This window comes from Lepisosteus platostomus, chromosome 3, assembly GCF_059453375.1.
Source record: "Lepisosteus platostomus isolate fLepPlt1 chromosome 3, fLepPlt1.hap1, whole genome shotgun sequence".
NCBI classification, from domain to species: domain Eukaryota; kingdom Metazoa; phylum Chordata; class Actinopteri; order Semionotiformes; family Lepisosteidae; genus Lepisosteus; species Lepisosteus platostomus.
This window is the reverse complement of record NC_142613.1, coordinates 29,433,476-29,454,154: the sequence shown is the minus strand read 5'-3', so window position 1 is coordinate 29,454,154 and position 20,679 is coordinate 29,433,476. Positions and strand designations below refer to the sequence as shown.

The 20,679-nt window shown below is 36.0% G+C and overlaps 1 protein-coding gene across 10 annotated transcripts in view; it reads left to right on the top strand.

The window, feature by feature from the left end:
* sash1a (SAM and SH3 domain containing 1a) overlaps window positions 1-20,679 on the top strand; it is a 498,818-nt gene that overhangs the window by 429,553 nt on the left and 48,586 nt on the right. For 8 of the 10 annotated variants that reach the window (XR_015935367.1, XM_088625125.1, XM_088625129.1 and 5 more), the window contains 4 exons: window positions 8,065-8,105; window positions 9,653-9,739; window positions 10,112-10,224; window positions 11,223-11,324. Coding sequence is in view for 9 of the 10 variants with exons in the window: in XM_088625125.1 (XP_088481251.1) it covers window positions 8,065-8,105; window positions 9,653-9,739; window positions 10,112-10,224; window positions 11,223-11,324 (343 nt within the window). In the remaining variant the exon portion in view is untranslated. The remainder of the gene's footprint in view (window positions 1-8,064; window positions 8,106-9,652; window positions 9,740-10,111; window positions 10,225-11,222; window positions 11,325-20,679) is intronic. The other 2 variants (XM_088625126.1, XM_088625133.1) reach the window with 1 other exon arrangement.

The following is a 20,679-nucleotide window of genomic DNA, read 5'->3' as shown; positions in this document are numbered from 1 at the left end:
CTGTAACATGCTGTTACAAGATCGGTTAACTGCGAAGAAAATCCTTTCAGAGAAAATGTTTCAGGTGTGAAGAACAAACCTGTTCCCACACACCCTGCCCCCACTACCATTAGAATATACACAAACATTTTAGCGTTTCATTCTGAGCAGAAGACCCTCACACCTGAAGAGTGCTGGCTGTGACGAATTAAACCGGTTTTACAGGTTTCAATCACAGATTGGGACTCAGTAAAGTAACACACAGCGCCACTGGATTTGATAATACTGTACCTAACCAAAATCCGCAATATGGAAACAGAACCTAATTGTTGATAGATGATGTACTCGTAACATTTTTTCAAGACGAACTACAACATTTAAAAAATGACTTGTATGTACTTGATATCTCTAATCAATCCACGGGTTCCAGCACAAAACGAAACTAAAACGCATACCGTTTAGCGCTTCTTATTATTTGCTCAAAAGTAATTTGACCGTATGAAATGCATAATATAAACCTAGAAACATATACGTGAGCAGTACTTAAGCACTGTAGTATCGGTGTTAAGACATACCTCTCAAATACTGTAAATCAAGTTAAAAATATCTCAAGACCGATTCTGGTCGTAATTAAACCATGTTTCGTGTATGTTTTCTTTTTCATCTTGAAATAACTCATTTCTAAATACCTTTTTCACTGTTAACATCTTGTAGCAACTTTGCGACAAAATATACACTCTGACAGTTCATCCTGCTACCAACATTAAATAAAACAAATCTTAAGATTTCTATATTTATGTCTTTATTTAGTGGTTTCATTCGAAGCTTACAATGTTTAGGGAGAAATGGAATGCTGGTGTGTATTTTTTTCTTTAAAGTACCGAGACCAGCCATATACTGTATGTTTATGTTAAGATTTCCCTTCAGTGGTAAAATTAGATATGAATATTCAATACTTAAACGGGCACAGTTAAGACATTAAATATACATATACATATTGTATACAGTACAGTTTGCATACGGTAATATGTTTATGTTACGCGATTAAAAAATAAATAAATAAAACTGAAAGGTCCAGCACCAGCTGGATTCGAACACACAACCTGCCAGTTGGTAGTCACGCACTTAGACCAGTAGGCTACAAGACAGCTCGCATAAGCAGGCAGGCGAAACAGCCCTGCCGCAGTACACGGATATAATCATACCGTTATTAAATTCTTGAGATACGCGATTCCATATTATATTCCCTTTTAATCAAATTCTAAAAGTATGCTTGTTGACTCCGGTATCACGTTAGTTAAAGACTTCAAAGCTTACAATGTTTAGGGAGAAATGGAATACTGGTGTGTATTTTTTTCTTTTCATGATAGGTGTCGCATTTTAAATCATTTTCGTAGTTAGAAATTATGAAACGCCCTGTTCAAAGCAAGGAAGTTTTTATGCCCGTTGAAGTAAAACAAAATGCCTGACAAAGTATGGCTTGGACAGATTCCAAGTGCTTGTACAAATGTGCTAAAGAAATTATACTTTGAGTATACAGCTTGTCCAAAGTCATCCATTATTAATACTATTAGTAATATCTTCAGTAAAGGCTTTGATGCATAAATATTTCTGATAAAGGTAGGTTGTGTACTTTTGTCCAACTGAGCAATCTTGCTTTCATAAAATATACCAACATTTGAATGACTGATGATTAACAAGCTGTAATACACAGTTCAAAATTAAAGGCTCGAATGCTGTACATGAGAGATTAAGCTCCCCCTGGCGGTTTTACAAGGTGACGCCGGATAGCTAGTCACGTGACACACATGATACCGCGTGATACCCCGGTGGGCGTGTCGCGGTATGCCGTGAAATACCTCACCCATTTTGAATGGCTGCATCTGTACAGGCATATAACTTTGTGCTTACTGGAAAACATGATCTATAAAAATCTATAAATTTGTAGTAGAAGAGCAATGATGGAACCTAGATATTGAACAACTTGACCAATTATGTGGCATAATAGAAGGAGATTATACAGTGTTTTTGATAATTTAATGAGAAATGCCTTTAATTAAACATTTAATTGCACTCTGCTTAAAATGTCATTTTAGTCTCCTGTCAGAGACAGTAGTTGTTAGTTTTTGGCTGGTAATAAGAATGTGCACATAGTTCTAACTGTATGTTTTTTTTTAAGGTAAAACATACAAGTGCATGCCATTGTTACTCAAGTAACTCCCTTAATTGATACAAAACTTCACATGCGTGTTGGTCAGGTGTTGTTTTTTCCCCTATTCTAAGAAAATGAAATTTAAAAACAAAGAATAGTGATCACATCCATTACACGTATGCATGTTCTCTGTTTATTAGAACATGTACTTTTTCAAAAAATGTTTAACACCATTGGTACTTAAGTATGCACATGGAGAAATATCAATACATTTGAACCTTGTTAAGAGTTTTTTTTTGTTGTTTGTTTTTGAGTGCTGTATAGTGGAGGAGCCATTTTGGCAGTAGTGAAATGTATCTGTATTTCTGTGCTCTGAGAAAGTTTTGACCTGTTTTAGGAGTAGCTACCATGGCAACATAATGATATGATAATTGAATGGAGGCCTCTTTGCTTTCCACCTTCTTTCTTACACTGATGCCAGGAAGATCAAGCCCTGGTAGCCTTTCTTTGCCTTTGGGTCCATGCAAATTGGACGATACTAAAGAACCATTTTCCTCCAGACTCCCTGCTCCTGTTAGATAAATTATCCCGTATTCAGAGGAAAACATTTATGGGAACAGGCAGTTTTTGCGCAAGTTATAGCCATGTCACCTAAACAATACTAACAGAAAACTTTAGTGTTGGAGTTATGGTCTGTTGTTGATTCTTTGCCTTTTGTGTTTATATTTTTTTGCATTTTAGATGTATTCCAGTTAGCATTTTATTAATTCCAGTGTACATTTTCCTCATGATAATTAGCCAGAAATTCTATGGTGATCACATTTGGTTTACATTCCAGTTTCAGATGGTTAAGGGCAAGTGTGCATTATCTGTTAAAAAATCATTAAAAATTACTTTGGGAAGAGCAAAGTCTTAAATGTAATGCCCTTTTAAAGTTTTCTTGGCACAAAAGTGTAGGCTGCTGTACCATGCAGACTGTGCATAAAAAGAAAACATGCACCACTCAGCTATCCCAAACCATATTTTAAAGGAACAGGTAAAGGTTTATTTCATACTTAAAAGAAAAGAGACAATGTTTCAGCTGTGGAGCCTTCTTCACGTGTCAAAACAGATTTTGCTTAAAAAGTGATCTGATTTTTTTCCTCATCCTTTGACGTATAATGAAACCAATAATGTTTAATAATTGTAATTCTTCTATCCATTCAATTCAGAGATTTTATTGTATCTAAATGTAGTCCATAAATACATTAATTTAAAATGTTTGCATTATCTTTATCAGTCTTCTGACAAATCTTGCTTCATTATAAGTTTTTCATATATAACTAAACAGCAATCCGACCAATCTTCTGATCACTGCATCTTCAAATCCTAATTGTTTTTTGAAAAGCTTGTCTTAAATTAAATTTCACAGGTATGGTGCGTTTGGTCAGTTTTGTGTTAATATATGTCTTTGTAATTTTGGAGCAGCAGTAGCATTAAGGAAAGGCAACAGGTCAGTTAGAGGATTGCTGGAGTAGTTGTATATCATCTCTTGCTTAAATAAACCCTTTCCTAGTTCCACTGGAGTGAAAAAACTACATTTGCTGCTTGTCATGCACTGTGGAGGCCATTCCCAAATGTCACTGCATCATTAACCCTTTAGAGCAAAGTTACTGTAGTAGAACATGAATGGAGAGGAACAAATCTATTGCATTATTGAAGGATCCCAACTTTTAACAAGCAGAATAAGCTTGTGTTCAAATTAAGAATGAGGTCACTTTTCTTACACAGTGCCCTGCAGAAAGATTTATGCTATGTATCGTTATCTGTAAAGCCATCTCAAAGAACCGTACTAAGAAACCATCATTTAGAAGTGACGGTTACAGAATAATTCTTAATTTGGGACAAATATTGTAAAGGCTTCAAAAAAGTAAACCACAGTGTTGGTACAAGACTAGACTGACGTACATGGTAAATAGAAACAACTACAATTTGAACACATATAACAATGTGCATTACTTCTATCTAAGTAAAATGTCAATAGCTAAACTTTAAATTCTCAAAGCGTTGTAAGTCCCGTGTAGAGCTCTAGGAAAAAATCAGTTGTTGTCTAATCAAATGCTAAGCTTAATTCCAAGCAATTTAAGACATTGAATGTATCTCAGCTGGTAGGAGTGTGTGAAGTGAGCATTAAGTATCATTATGTGGTTGTCGGTAGCTGACACTCTCTACTGCTGTGTTCCCTGTGGTGGCTCAGGGCGGGTAGTGCACTAGCATGGCCTCCTGTCTCCTGTACTTGTTTGGCAGTCTGCTACACGTCCCCTGGCAAATACCTAGTCACTCCATGTGAAATTGAATTGCTCCAAAAATTTAATTGTTCTTTAAGTCTCAAAAGCAGAGATGAGGCTGAAGAGTGCACTGAAACCATGACATTGCAATATCCAGTAATCCTGTTATACTAAAGATCTGAGGGTGTAGAATTATCTCCCACACATTAAGTCATTCAAATCTTCAAGGAACTGTGTTCAGGTTTTATAATTTCCCCCTCAAGCAGAAGGATTGCAGCCTTTTTTGTCTTTTGTTTTCACCAGAGGCAATATATATAAGCATAAGTATTTAAATGTTTTAAAACCATCCCTAATTTAAGTCAAGGTTTAGCCTACATTTTAACTTATGTGTAATGATGTTTTACTTATAGGGAAAGAATTAATTTCAAAGGGAAATTTGAGAGGTCTGATAAATTAATTGTAAACCTGCAAAATCGCATTGCAGGTGACAGGAACTTTGTTTCTGCTGTGGTCTGTGCACTACAATGAAAAGTCTGTTTTGATAACCATAATCTTCCGACGACGTGGGGCTGCCTTTTTGAGTATCTCATAAAAATCAGAAGATGACCTTCCCCCCTCTGTGCTTACTTATGCAATACTCTATGCTATCTTATGCTTCTTAAGATTTTTTTGGTTACTTTTATTCCTGTGCTAGCAGTTTTTAGACAGTCTAACCAACAAAGTTTAGAACATTACCTTTCTGGCCTGGTGCATGATACACTGCGATAGTTTCATACCTTGTGTTCCTTCCAGGATTTCCCAAGTATTGTTATGCAGCTCGGGTATAAGAAAGAATGTGCGATAGCTATAGCAGTAGTATAGTGTTGGGGAATGTGTTTTGCAGGGTGGATGACATATGGGAGGCAGATGGATCCTGTCTCATTTGTTGGACTGCAATGTAATTGCCAAAGTGCTATTTTTTTTATGCGTGAGGTAATTCCCAGAAAACACCATATAAAAAAGCACATTTAAACTTAGGCCTCAGATATGCAGAAAATCTGCTTGGTTTAATCCCTGAGTAATAAAACAACAGGAAACCAATGGGGCAAATTCAAGAAGAATTCTGTTCATTCTACTGGTTGTCCGCAATCTGACAAAATTCAGATTTTTTTTCTTATGGTACTTAATTTTTATAAAGTTCAGTAAAATTAGTACACGACTTAAATGTATTATGATGAATTGTTTGCTTAAAGTAATACATAATACTTTACTGTTACTACATCTCAGTTATTTGCAAGAGGTTTTATTCTGATTTTATTTTTAATTAAACTTTATCCTTGGCTGGATGGACACCCTTTGCCTAGGTGTCACAGAATAAATAATAGGTTTGTCCACCTTTTGCAACCATGACTGTAGTACATCGGTACATGACCTAATCAGAGTCTAATCATGGGGAATGGCATTCCATGTCGAGATGACCTCAGAAGCAATCGTAAACACTTGCTCTCTGAAAATAGAAGCCTTGCAACATAAAATTGAGGGTCCTCTTCTGAGATTATTACATCACGGCATTTGAATTAGACCATTTTCACATTTTAAATCTCTCATTAGAAAGCATGTATAAAGCTGAAAATAGCTTTGATTTACTGAAGTGCAGTCATCCATTGTGTTAGTGTTTCTTAGCATAGCTTAGCATCTTTACCTTATATATAGTAAAACCTAGGTATTCATGAGGGTTAAGTACCTTGAAGTCTCTGCAAATGGTAATTTTGCAAACACAGGACTTAATACCTTATAATAATAATAATAATAATAATTGCTTACACTTATAGCGCTTTTCTGGAAACTCCACTCAAAGAGGTAATGGGGACTCCCCTCCACCACCACCAATGTGCAGCATCCACCTTATGGAGAAAACAGGGCATTTTGTTATAACTTAACAATTTCAGAAGTAGTGTTGGTAGTAAGAATAATTATTGGTAGTAAGAATTTTGATAAAATACTGTAAAATATAGCATTTTTAAAATATAAGTTATTCCATGTGCAAACAAAAAAATTATACCACTATTATGATATTGCTATATAGTATACCCTGTTATAAATGCAGAACTACTGTACTTTAATGGAGTTAATTACAGTAGAGTAATGATAGAATAATGTAAATTAAGCATACTCACTCCATACCCATTCTCCTAACTCACTCTCCTGCTCCAGTGGTTTATCTAATTTTCCTCTAATTTCTTGTTATCATTTTCTGCCAGACATGCAAGAACTGAGACCATGATAACTTAGAGAACAAAGATTTTTTATTATCATTTATTTTGCAGCATAACACTCATATACAGGCACTACTCTCATAACAGGTCTACACAAAGTTTCCTGGCAGAAACTGAATAATTAAAGAATGATCTATGATGCATTTCTACATAAACTCCAACACTTTGTAAACCAACCTATGCCTTTATTACAGAGAAAAAGCTTTTAGCTTAAGATAATGGAAATGGCAGATAACCACACTAACCTAAGGGTACTCACAAGTATTTCCTGATAATTCCAGTGATATAGATGTTTCATATTATGTGCCATTGATACCACATCTTCATTAACAGAGGCACACCTTTTTGAGTATTTAAGAGAAGGTTTTTAAAAACAATGTGATTTTTATCTTATTTGGCTTTCTACAAACTGAAAATGTTTTTTTTTCTTAAGGAGATAAAGGAAGGGTTGGCTTGATAAATTATGATTTTGTCTTAAGAATCTTTGTACATGAATGGTCCTATTGTAAAGTATGTGTTTACAGTCTTGGTATCCTGTAGAATTTGTTTATGATGTGGGTCAAATATGATAATGATCCCTCTATGAACTTTTTCCTTAAAATAACATAGAAGAGTTTAACAAGAAAAAAGTCTGCTTTCATCTTAATTTAGTAATTATAAAACAAAAAGGCTGTGAATGTCTGAATAATGTTTTTAGACAATTGTGTGCCTAATTGTGCCTTGCGTGGTTTTTCTTTCTTAGCAATCTTATTCATTACGGACTGTGCTTAACAGAACAGTGCAGGCAGAAATAAATGCTGCAGTTTGCTTGTCTCTGTATCAACCTGAAAACCCACACATTATCTTTCATACTAACGTACTGTATAAACCTTTGTTGTTTTGGGCACTTGTTTTGAGTACTGATACTGCCCTCTTGTGCTTTTGTGGTGTGTTTGTGATACTGCACACTTTGTATTGCAGAGGACAGGTAGCATCAGCAACAAGTGTTAGCTAATGTAAATGAGAGTTTATTTTAAATGTGGTTACAATGTGAGGGCTTTATTTGTAATAATTGTATTCCCTATTTGTCAAAAGGCTTTATTGTTTCGGGGCGAATCACTGTGATCTCTGCTCTGTTTAAAAGTAGTAGGATCATTTTTGTTTTTTTTCCATCATTGTTGACTCTGGTTGGTTTTCAAATACCTTTTTATGAACACTAAAGTGTGTTGTAACCAGTAGAAACAATGTATCATTGGTCATTTGGAATTCTCCCCTTGAAGGGTGGAAACAAATGAGTCTGAAATAAGTCTAAACAGAAACACAATGAAGCAAAATGTATTTGAAAGCAGGTGAGGCTACTATTGATAAGGGAATGGTTTTCTTTATTTCCAGTTCCTTTGCAAATTTGTAATTTTTGTTTGTTTGCTTTTAGGCTATCCCTTCACAAGTCTAGCTCGGAAGATGGATCTGTGGGTTAGTATTATTCTATTTGTGCTGAATATCCCGTAGAGTTTACAGCCACTGTGGCTCTGGTCTTGACTTTACTTTTCTTATCTTCGTGAGAGATTGCAGTCAACAACACTGCAATAGTAAATGCTTAATTTCATATTCATTCGTATCCATTCATTGGTATCCTGTACTGACATGATCAATGTCTTGCTCTTTAAAAACAAAAAATCAGACAGTTTTATACAGGCTGAGATCAGCCACAGAGATCTAAGGGCTCATGCTGCATGTTGATATCTCTACTGAGGTAAATATAGGTTGAATTGAAGCATCTTTGAATTTTGCTGCTCCTGCTTCAAACACTGCAGTTTATATTCAGGATACCCTGTGGCCATGGGAGATCTTTCTGGTCATTTTGCAAGGATCAGACTGTCAGGTAACTCAAATGCTCTGCTAAGGTATTGCCTGCAACCCTCTACCCCACAACCCCCCTCAGTACCAATTCATAATCCCCACTCCCTCTGCAGGAAGGGTACCATCTAGTTGTTTGTATAGTGTCTCTACCAGATTCTGTGACTAGTGGAAGCTGTTGTTTGTTGAGAACGATGATAAGTGCAAGGAAAATTGTATTATCTAATCTTTGGCCTGTTGTGGCTGTAGTGTACATCCCAAGACACAATATAGAGGGGCAGCCCCTTCCCCCACCAAACACACACCTTAGAAAATGTCATTGGAATGCAGAAAATGCTTTCCCTGGTAGCCAAGGTCTGAGAGCTTCAAAACGTTTCAGAAAAGTATTGCCAAATGGTGAATGAGAAAGCTCTTTGAATTTTTATTCAATTATTGTTGCTCATAGAAATAGTAGTGATATGTTTTCTATTGCTCCAAAAATAATATTATCTTGTATTTATTTTTAATTATCCTGTTTTATTTCATGGTCTTACCTATTTTTTGGGGGTGATCTTAATAAAATCTTTAAGAACCTTCATATATAGCATAAATAGCATGAAAGCATGAAAGCATATACAGTATGTAATTCATGTAGCATAAAAGTAATTCTGTTGGTAGTTCAATAGCTGAAAATATGCACTCAGTATTTGAGAAAATTAACAGCAATAATTAAATGCATTTTTACTTAACTATGTAATTTAGTAACATGTGGATCAAACAATACTGTAAAAACCTTGTTTAATGTTTTTTTTTCTAACATGAAATCTACATCCATTATTAGAAATTGCTTATTTATGCTAATATCTGCAGCATCCCAGGGCCTTGTAATAACAAAATATCACTGGGCTGTTTTGTTAATATTTAACATTACTCCAGCATTAAATCTTTATAAAAATAATGAAAATCTTGATTTAATATACAGTTTAGTTTGAAGTATTATTTAAGGTTTATAGATTCACTTTTTTCAATGTATTAATTTGGGGCACAAAATTAGAATTTTTGTTGCAACTTTATTAAGTCCTTAATAATTGGCAACACTGTTGTTCTTTTTCCCATGTAGAGTTTTTCATTTTTTTAAGAATACACATTTCTCTTTTAACATGACTGAGCCTGTTTTTTTAAAGGGAAAGGGGATTGCAAGAAGAAAAACAAGTCTTTTTGGCAGAATTTTCGCAAGTCACAGAAGGGAGTAACGCGGCAGTCATCAAAAGGTATGACAATCTGTGAAGAAACACAGAGCAGCATTCGTCTGCCAAACATAGACCTTGGAGCACTTAGTTTCTAAACTGCAATTATTGTTTTAATAATTGGCTGACACATTTTTCTTTTTACATTTTTACATTTTACAAATTTACATTTGAACATCTCTGCATTTCACTGAAACATTTGCGTGAGGTACCTTCCTCAAGGATACTACAGAAGTGTCCCACTTGGGATTTGAAACAACAACCATCCAGAGCTCTAACCACTCTTCCACGCTGCTGCAAAATGTAAAGCTTTGAATATGCTCTCCTGCCTCTCCTATATGTTGAACATTTTTGCTCACTGAGGCTCTTTTTTACAGATCCCATTCTGTGTTGCAGGAGAGGACATTGGCTACGTGGCCAGTGAAATCACAATGAGTGATGAGGAGCGCATCCAGCTGATGATGATGGTGAAAGAGAAGATGATAACGGTGGAGGAGGCCCTGGCTCGGGTAGGAATCCCCTGTTTCTTGATCCATTCCCTGATAGGAGCTCATAAAATCAAACCCAGCAGGTCATACAGCCAACTCGCTTTGAACTTCAAGGAGAGAGCTTGATAAAGCTGTTCTGACTTTATCTGCCTCATGGAAGCAGACGTGGCCTGTGGCACCTGCCTCACAGTCTTGCAGGAACAGGTTATCAGCACTTACAAAAAGCTAACCTTTTGTGAATCACAGTCCCTACACTGCAGAGTGGAACACACTGCTCCTGTGTCTTCCTCACGCTTCAGTCACCTCTTACTAAAACCACTTATTTGAAATTAACACTTCCTAACAAACTTGTACTTTGCTAGGAGGCATATGATTTTAGAGGAAGAATGTGTTGATATTGAATTCTGTAGAGACATAGAACGTTGGTTTCCTGTCAAAGCTCCCTTGGAGGTTTATTCCTTTTTCTGTCCCATTGTCCCCAACAGCAGGAGCAGCATCATGATTGTGATATATATATATTTTTTTACTACAAGATAAACATTTCATCAGATGACTCAAAGGTTGATTCTTTTCAGGAAATAAAACATCATTTTTGGTTCTGTTTAACAAATTAACCAGATTTGGTACAAAGTAGTCATTAATGTCTATTAATGACTATTTTAAACTCATTGCATTTTTAGATAATAATTTATGGAATTTATTTTAGATTAAAACATATTCAGTCTAAACATAATTAATTACTAAATGACACTATTAAATGTCTGATTATTTAATGTACATTTCCGTGGCAGGTATTTGTAAATTCTGTTTTGTCCAACTAATTGGCACAAAGTAAAAGTCATGACTTGTTTAGAAAAATAATACAAATTGTTTGTTGTGTTTGCTTACTGTAGTTATATTAGTAATTATAGTCAGTGTTGTAGCCATTGAATAGCAATGCAGTCAACATCACAAACCCTAGTTGCATTTCCAGCAACAAAAAGCATCTGAGTCATTTCCTAAACTCTTCTTCTCTGTAGCTGAAGGAGTATGAGACCCAGAGCAGACAGTCCGGCAGTACTGACAATGCAGAGTGGACTGATGAATCCAATACTAATATAAATGAGTCCTCAAACTGCAATGTAAGTACCGCATTTTCTTGTCTGCATATTAAATTCCACAAAAGCGTTAAAATATATTTTTAATAAACTCTCAAAAATCATTGCTGACTTAAACCACTGTTGTGATAGCTCACTATGTTTTGGTGTATTACTAATCTAACTTTGTCTAAAAAGCTAAATATTTTCTACATTAGGTTACATTCATGCACTTTATCTATACTTTGCAGCTGGTGGGATTCGCAGGGCGAGTGTAAATTAATTGACGGGATTGCAAATCAATTCTGAATTCCGAATTAAGCACAAAGTCATGAAATTTGTCATGATAGTTGTCATGTTTTTGAAAACCCCTCATCTCGCCAGGGGTGAGAGTGAAAGTTTTTCCGAACTGCGATGTGATCCAACCCTTCCTGCTAGTCACGGTAATGACTAATGTACAGGTTGTGCAGCAGCATTTCACAGCAGAAATGCTCCAATGTGATCTGCATGCAGTTCGGAGAAACTTTCACTCTCACCCTTGGCGAGATGAGGGGTTTTCAACAACATGACGACTATCATGACTTTGTGCTTAATTCGGAATTCAGGATTGATTTGCAATCCCGTCAATTAATTTACACTCACCCTGTGAATACTATATTGTAAAATGGCGCCATCCTACTGATAAGGTGTAAAACCAAGGTTCTGACTCCCCTTGGTCATTAAAGATCCCAGAGTGTTTCTTGAAAAGAGTAGGGGTGTTACCCCGGTGTCCTAGCCAAATTTCCCATTGGCCCTTACCAATCATGGCCTCCTAATAATCCCCATCTATGAATTGGCTTTATCACTCTGTTCTGCTCCACACTGATAGCTGTGGTAAGTGTACTAGCGCACTATGGCTGCCATCACATCTTCAGGTTAGTTCTGCCCATTGGTGGTGGTGGTGGGGACTCCCCATTACCTGTGAAGCACTCAAAGCTTTTCTGGAATGTCCAGGAAAGTGCTATATATGTGTGAGGAATTATTATTATTATTATTATTATTATTATTATTATTATTATTATTATTATTAAAAAGTCCATCATGCCCAGATTAACTGAAGAAAATGGATACAGATATTTTTCTAGCTTTTTCTTGAACGTGACACAAGCTTTGTGACAGGGAAGTTTCATGATGGTAAAAGATAACAGTTGCTCTCATATACCAACAGGGAGTATATGCAATATCTATATTCAAATGGATGTTGTGTGTTAATGTTTCTGTTTGTGTTGCTGCAGCTTCTTTTAGTTATCAGATTTGGTAAACCTTGGGATATCAGTCCTGACTTTCCAAGGTGTGTCAGGCTTTGCCTCATTGCCAAGTTTTGATCTTAACAAAGATGTTGACATCCGTTACTTACACTAGTAGACAATATTTATCATATAAAAGAAATTTAAAAAAGGTTTTCTCGATTCATGTTTTAGGGTGTTATTTTTCTTTCATGCTACACCACTTAGGAGCTCATTAGGTTTATAATTAAAAACACCAAAAATCAGTGTTTATGGGATGTGTTTGTTTTTTTCTTAGGTTTATGTCTTGCCTGAACTGGTGATTATTTTAATTAATTTGTAGCTGGAAGATTGATGAGACTGATCACTCATTCCCTCATCTCTCTTGCATTTTATTTTTCAAATAGTATGATAGATACTGTAGATCTATCTATCATTTACCTTATTTTCATTTTTGACTATTTTCACCTTGTGGTTCAAAAGATATGCTGATAAATATTTCAGTACTAAGCATCTACAGATGTAGCCATTCAGAATGCATGGCTACATCGTACTGTGCGGAATTATCTGCAGTTTAGTGCGTTATACCGCAGTTTGTGATTGGCCCAAAATGACCAACAGGCAGCACTCATGGTGCATTGGTTGTTAGTGAAATTATTGCTTCATTTAATATCTGTGCATGTTTAAATCTGCTTAATATTGAATATTAATATGGAATTTGACAACTAAAGGGACATTTTAGTAGTTGAGCATAAAAAGAAGAGGAGCATAATGCGTCTGAAGGTCATAAACAATATTAATTTAGAAATATAAACATATTATCTAATTAATATGTTAATTTTATAATTTATAACTATATTAATTTAAGGATCTAAGTATATGTCTTAATATAGCTGGTAGTATTAGTGGAATATTACTGTATTCCACTATCTTTGTATATATGTTTTATTTTGAATTTGACTAATTTATGCATGATTACTTTCTAAACATTTTTAAGCTGTTCGTCTCGGCTGTGTTTCCGAGCAGCCTGTTGGTACAGCGGGTTTGTCAATAGGGGTTCTGTCTAGGCAATCCAAGATCAATACCTGCTTAGAGGACAAGGTTTTCTTCTAACAAATACTTTTTAAAAAATAAAATATTAAATATTATGTACACTATATTAACGTTTTTAATATATTATAACATATTCAATGTTAAGTTATATTAATATGAAATACAAGCGTGAAGTAGCAAACGTGAATACTGTCAACTGTTCAACTGGTTTAAATCAAAACACTTTATTCAGTGACGCCTCAAGCCTTAAAACGAAATCGTATATATTGTAATTAGAATCAAGAATAACAAAATGGTATTAAAAATACCACTGAAACTATAATAATGTGTCTGGTCATTATTAACAGTATTAATTTAATAATAATAATTTCAAGCTTTGCTTATTAAAATGCCTATTTATGAGACACAATGTTTCAGATATCAATATCTTTGTGAACAGATGACACAGCCTGCAACCTACAGGTTTAAAGATCACAATTTGTGAAAACTTTCACAGCTTTTATTTAAACATGTCTAGTACCTGGTTGCATTTTTAGAAACCTTAGTTTGAATAAAGCAGATCCCAGGTGCAAGTGACTTTATAACGTAAGAAGGCATTATGCTATATTTTTTATGCATCAGTTGAAGCCTTCTGAAGTATCTCAAAAACATAAAAATGTAACATAATATTGTGTGGCAGAATTGGAAACTGATTCTTTTAATTTTAAAGAAAAGAAAAAATAACGTGTCTGCCTAAAACAGACATTGCATTATTTTAAAACCCATAAAAAACGGGTTATTTAAAAACACGAAATCCACGAAAAATTGGTGATTTTCCTTGTGATCAGATCTTTGTGTAAGCTGTAAGTTTTTAAAACTTTTTATTAAACATTTTAAACACTTTAATTTTGTAAACGCAACATGCATTTCGTACACTCACATTCTCCCGTCTTCCCGTGGTGTGAAGCAAATTAGCAGGTAGCTGAGAAAATAGCGCACTAAGCTCAGTCAGAGAAGTGGCGGTGCCGTAAGGAGACAGTTCTGCAGCTTGCGGTGTTTATGGTACTGAACGTGTCTGCCTTTAAAACTCAATAAAGGAATGTAAATAATTTATTTTATCTTGAAATCTTTTAATTATCATTAAACATAGCTTACACACCAATTAGTTTTATATTTGAGACCATCGCTAAACAAATCAAGGGCCTATTGTACAATCTAATGACATTACACATGGAAAGATGATACATTTTAATCATTTTTTATTTTTTAAAAATAAATTTTAGAAAAGTTTAGTCTACACAAATATCACAGACTATTTTCAATTGTATTTTGAATGTTATGTCACAGTTCAATGTTTTATATACATCTAAATAAAGTCAATCATAAATAATATCAATGTATGGGTGTGAAAGCTGGACCTTGAAAAAAGCTGACTGAAAGAGGATGGATGCTTTCGAGCTATGGTGCTGGAGAAGACTGTTACGGATATCATGGACAGCAGTGGTCACCAGCAAGAGGTTCTGGAGTGCATCAAGCCAGAAATTTCGCTTGAGGGAAAGATCACCAGATTCCGGCTCACTTATTTTGGTCATGTGATGCGATCAGATTCATTGGAGAAAGCAATGATGCTTGGAATGGTCAGTGGAACAAGAAGACGAGGCCACCAAAGAACGCGGTGGCTCGACGCCATCAAAATGGACTCTGGCTTAGGCATAGAACAGCTGAAAGAGAAAGTCCAAGACCAAAAAGCGTGGCAAGAGATGGCCTATAGAATCGCTGAGAGTCGGATCCGACTGACCGGATAACATCATCATCATCAAATAAAGTCAGGTGTACTATTAATCAATCATTAGTAAAATTCGCAAAGGGAAAAAAATTGTTGCACTTCCACATCTTGTAAAAACATTAATTTGTAAAACTGTATGCAAACATATATGTTAAATCTGACAAGAAAAAAAAAGTAAAATACAAACTTATAAAATAAAAAATGAAGGTAAAATATAATTGAAAATTAAGCCAGGGTTCGCTTTTTTTCCTGTCTCCCCCTACTCTTACTCGCTGCGATTTGTACATAGAATGGTTAAAAATGGGAACAGGTCAGGCAGGCAGAGGGAAGGGGGAGGCATCTTCCCACCTCTATGACTAAAATGCCAAAGAGAAATGGCTTGAGAGACATACAGAGCCGAAAAAGTTTGGTGCCGTCTTATCTGCAAGGTACACTCCTTGTGGAAGAATTTTCACCTGGAACGTTTGCCCACCGGCTAACACACAGAAGCAAACTGAATACAAAATGAGCTTGCAAGAATAACAGTTACAAACATTAAAAAACATACTTGCTTTATACTGTTATACTGTACAGTGTATTAAAACTAACACTCTATGGGCACTACACTGTGAGCAACGCAGCCCACTAAACCTCTTTTTCCCACAATTCCACGGGGGCAAGGTGATTCACAGCTGGATACAATTTTATCTTGCCTCTTGAAAGCAAAAATTCAGATATTTGTCAACATATTTGCTAACACTATCCATCTCGGTAATCTCATTGCACATTCTGGTGCACACTAAATGTTTACACTCTCAGTAAAGTAAAAAAAAAAACTTTTTTCCACATTGTCACCTCGCACAAGGGGGTAAAGAAAAGTGCCGGCGGTAATTTTTTTCACTCTCCCAAACCCCCTGGACAGACACAGTTGATTAAAACTCATTCAACAGGGTGTTGTGTGTTAACACAAACTCTGCTTAACAGAGCCGCTAGTAAGAGCAAGGTGACTTTCTGCTCAATTAAATAAACCTACAGTACAGACAGATTTTAAGTGTTTGTCAAAATCAGCTGCTTTGCAAGTAGTACATGATTTCTCAAAAGGTACCTTTTGACTCTCGTGCAAACTCAACAAAGGTTTATTTTTTCTATTTCCGAAATTTGAACGCTATGCCTCAGGGACTCATTATAGTATTGTAGCGAATACGGTTTGCGCAGGGAAATCAAAATACCGCCACCCTTCCAGCTGGGTCTCACCTCCCACTGTTCCAAAGTCGTTTTAAAGTATATGTGAAATGTCTTTTCTTACTCCAGTTATTAATCCAATCTATTTTTACTCATCCGGCTATGTAAAAAATATAGCCAAAAGGATCGCTGTAAAGGTTAAATTCCAAGCTGAAAAGATAAGATTCAACATGTCTTCTCTAACTCTTCAGTTTACAGCTCGTCCATGGTCATTCATTATTAATATTGTAACGAACGGCAGGCATACAGATGGTACAAGCCAGTTGCGGCGCGATGACAGTACACCCCTCTACTCTTCTTTGCATAACAGGGATGTTGGCTGCATGGGCTGAAGAAGATCTGTAGCTCAGCCGTCAAAACCTCTGTTGTGCTACACAAGAGACCCGGGTTTGAACCCATGTAGTGAAGGATGAACCGGGACAGGAACAGCGAGAGCACAAGCCCAAGAACCTGAATTTGTTACAATATTATTAATTATATATGCTGTATTGCATTTAAATTTGAATTTTTTTACAAATATATGAAGAAGCGAAACACAACGTGTAAATATAACCCTTTTCCCTCCTTTAATTTAGTGAAGAAATCCTAAATCATGGAACCATCACTTATAATAATTCATCCAGATACACATGCTCACACCGTAGCCAACAACAAGCTACAATAGTGGACTATTTTTATATATTCGGCTATGTAAGAAACACTACCACTATAAAGGACAATAATATAAAAAACGAACGTCAGATGTTTCCAAAATGATCCCTTGTGATGTTTTAGCTGCTTATTACAAGACTCCATAATTATATTGCTATCAAGTATTTTAAACGTTTAATTAAAAAGTAAAAATCTTACAACGTACACAAAGATTCTAAGCTGATTACGAGGAAGAAAAATCACCTGTTTGTCACACATAAAAAGTGTTTTTTAAGTATCTAAGACAGTTCTTTACAGCTTTTAAAGTTTAGTTTTTCAAAATAAAATAAAAATAGTTTGCCCATCATATTGGTAATCTGTTGATAAGATGTTCCCTGATTACTGGCAATTGTAATAATAATAATAATAATAATAATAATAATAATAATTGCTTACACTTATATAGCGCTTTTCTGGACACTCCACTCAAAGCGCTTTACAGGTAATGGGGACTCCCCTCCACCACCACTAATGTGCAGCATCCACCTGGATGATGCGACGGCAGCCATAGTGCGCCAGAACGCTCACCACATATCCGCTATCAGTGGGGAGGAGGTAAAAAATAATCCTTCCCCCCTCCGTCGTTTAATTTAAAGATTTCTGTGAAGAAATCCTTAAATGCAAAACCATCACGTATAATAATTAATCCAGCTGGTTCCCTGTTGAATGATGCTGACGGACCAGGTTCAGTTCCAGGCAATGTACTATATAGTACAGTTTAAACATTTTTTTTGAAATTCCAAGTTTAATCGTTGGTTGATTACTGATTGCTGAGATTTGGATTAAGACAAAATTTAGATTTTCGCAATGCAGTTGTAAACCTGAAACAGACACATCATGTTCACAATAAGCTATAATAGAACTACAGTGCTCATTACCACTACAAGGACAAAAGACATTTTGTTAAAAAAAGAAACAAATGTCAAAATGTTTCCAAAATGTCCACTTGTGATATTTTAGCTGCTCAGTTACACTATTCCATATTAATAAAACTTTAAAGTGATGTTAATCATTACAACATTTATCTTTTTACAGTAACAGCAAGTGGTGTCCTTACTACGTATTCTTAGAAAAGGATACAGTATTATAACTTTTTATGAGTTCAAGTTCACGTCTATTTGTCATTCCAGCCAGTGGTACGGACCATGTTGGAAATACAGACAGGACACTGACATAGACATTGTAGACAGGATTAACATAGTGCAAAGTGCAGATAGTGCAAATTACAAGGTGAATACATAATAAAATATACACATCACACCTATAATCCACAGTCATCTCCTTAGACTTACTGATGTTCAGAAAGAGGTTGTTCTCCTGGCACCATGCTGCCAGGGTTTTAACCTCCTCCCTGTATGCAGACTCTTCACCATCTGTGATCAGGAACTCTATGATGGAGTTTGTGTAATGACTAGCGACAGAATCATGGGTAAATAAGGAGTAGAGGACAGGGTTAAGCACACAGCCTTGGGGGGCTCCAGTTTAGAGTCAGAGTAGAGGATATGTTGGTGCTTACCCTCACCACCTGTGGACGTTCCGTCAAGAAGTCCAGGATCCAGTTACAGAGAGAGGTGTTCAGTCCCAGGTCCTGGAGCTTGATGACAAGCTTTGAGGGCACTATGGTATTGAATGCTGAGCTGTAATCAACAAACAGCATTCTCACATACATGTATATTCTTTTCTTATCCAGGGTTGAGAGGGCAGTATGGAGGGTAGTGGCAATAGGATCCTCTGTTGACATGTTCTGGTGATATGCAAATTGTAGTGGGTCTAGGGTGTCAGGCAGTGAGGAGGTGATGTATGCTTTGACCAACTGCTCAAAGCACTTCATGATAACTGATGTGATTGCAACGGGGCGATAGTCATTCAGGCAACTGACTCTGGGTTTCTTAGGGACAGGAACAATGGTGGTTTTCTTAAAGCAGGAAGTAACTATAGACTGAGCTAGAGAAAGGTTGAATATGTCAGAGAAGACATCTGCTAGCTGGTCTGCACATGCCTTCAGAACACGGCCAGGGATAGCATCAGGGTCAGGAGCCTTGTGTGGATTGGTCTTTTTAAAAGCTTTACACACATCTGCTCTGGATATGATCAGTGTGTTTTCATCTTGGATTTCTAAAATCCTCCTGGCAGGATTTGCGTTACTGACCTCAAACTGAGCATAAAATGAATTTAGCACATCAGGAAGAGAGACAGACTGTTGTGTAATATAGCTGGGTTGCGTTTTGTAGTCTGTAATGGTGCGTATACTGTACCACTCCACATGTTCCGTGTGTTGCAGCCATGATAATATGACTCTATTTTAACTCTATAGGTGTATAACTATAATATGGAGAAATAACTTAAAAACTATAATTACAATTTAAAGGGAGGTGTGATACTTAGAAAATAAATAATGTGATTTAGTCAAGAAAGTGATTTCTAAAACAGAGTAATACTGTATGTATTATCTTTATTTGACTGGAACTTCTCTGAAGTTTTGCTGCAGAGTATAGTTGTAGCCGTTGAGCTGGTAGGAGTGCTAACATTTGTCCTATACTGAAATGGATATTGTTACACATTGAGCTAACGGCATGCCTGGGGCCTTCTCTTCTGTTTTCTGTTAATGCATTGACACTACATTCAGTGTTCAGTGCATTAATACCTTATTGTAAGGTACAAGGCTTACAAGTTCAGCTCATGGCTCTGTTTTGGATACAGATGTTTTTTGGCTGGCTGCCAGCTCAGAGTTGTGCTTGAAGAGTGTGGTGCAGATTATCTTGTGCCTCTGCAACCAGGATTATCATTCATTAAGTAAAATAATAATAAACTTTGTTATAATATTTAGTTTCTATAAAATTAGCTTTTCAAAAAGTTTTGCTGTAATGAGAACACAGTTTTCAAAGAGAGGAAATAAGTTAGCACAATTTAAAACAAGGATATAGAATGCAGTAGAAGATACTGGAAGCCCACATTAACGTGACGAAATGTCTGACCTGAAAATGTGAAGTGCAGATTAAACTGTCCTGAAGACCTACTCAAATATTGATCGTGAATAATCAATTGACAAGCAGGTAGAAATTATTGTCTTCTGCAGGGGATGGGGGATTTTCAGAGGCTGAGAAGAGCAGTTTTCATCATTTCAAACAGCCCTTTAATTGAGCAAAGTAGATTTGTTTTTTATTTGACACTAGCAGATCCTCTACCACTTTGAAAGCAACAGAGACTTCTTAGATTTGGTAGATTTGTTCTAAGATTTTTTGCCGAGGCGTGTCCACTTGTGGTGTGAGGGTACCTTCCCTGCTCTGTGTCCAGAAGAGGGACTTGGGTACCTGTAGACTGTTTGCAGATGACTCACTAGGAAGGTATGGAAACATTGTGGTGGAATCAGAACGGACGAGACAAAGACCATGATAAATCCTGGATT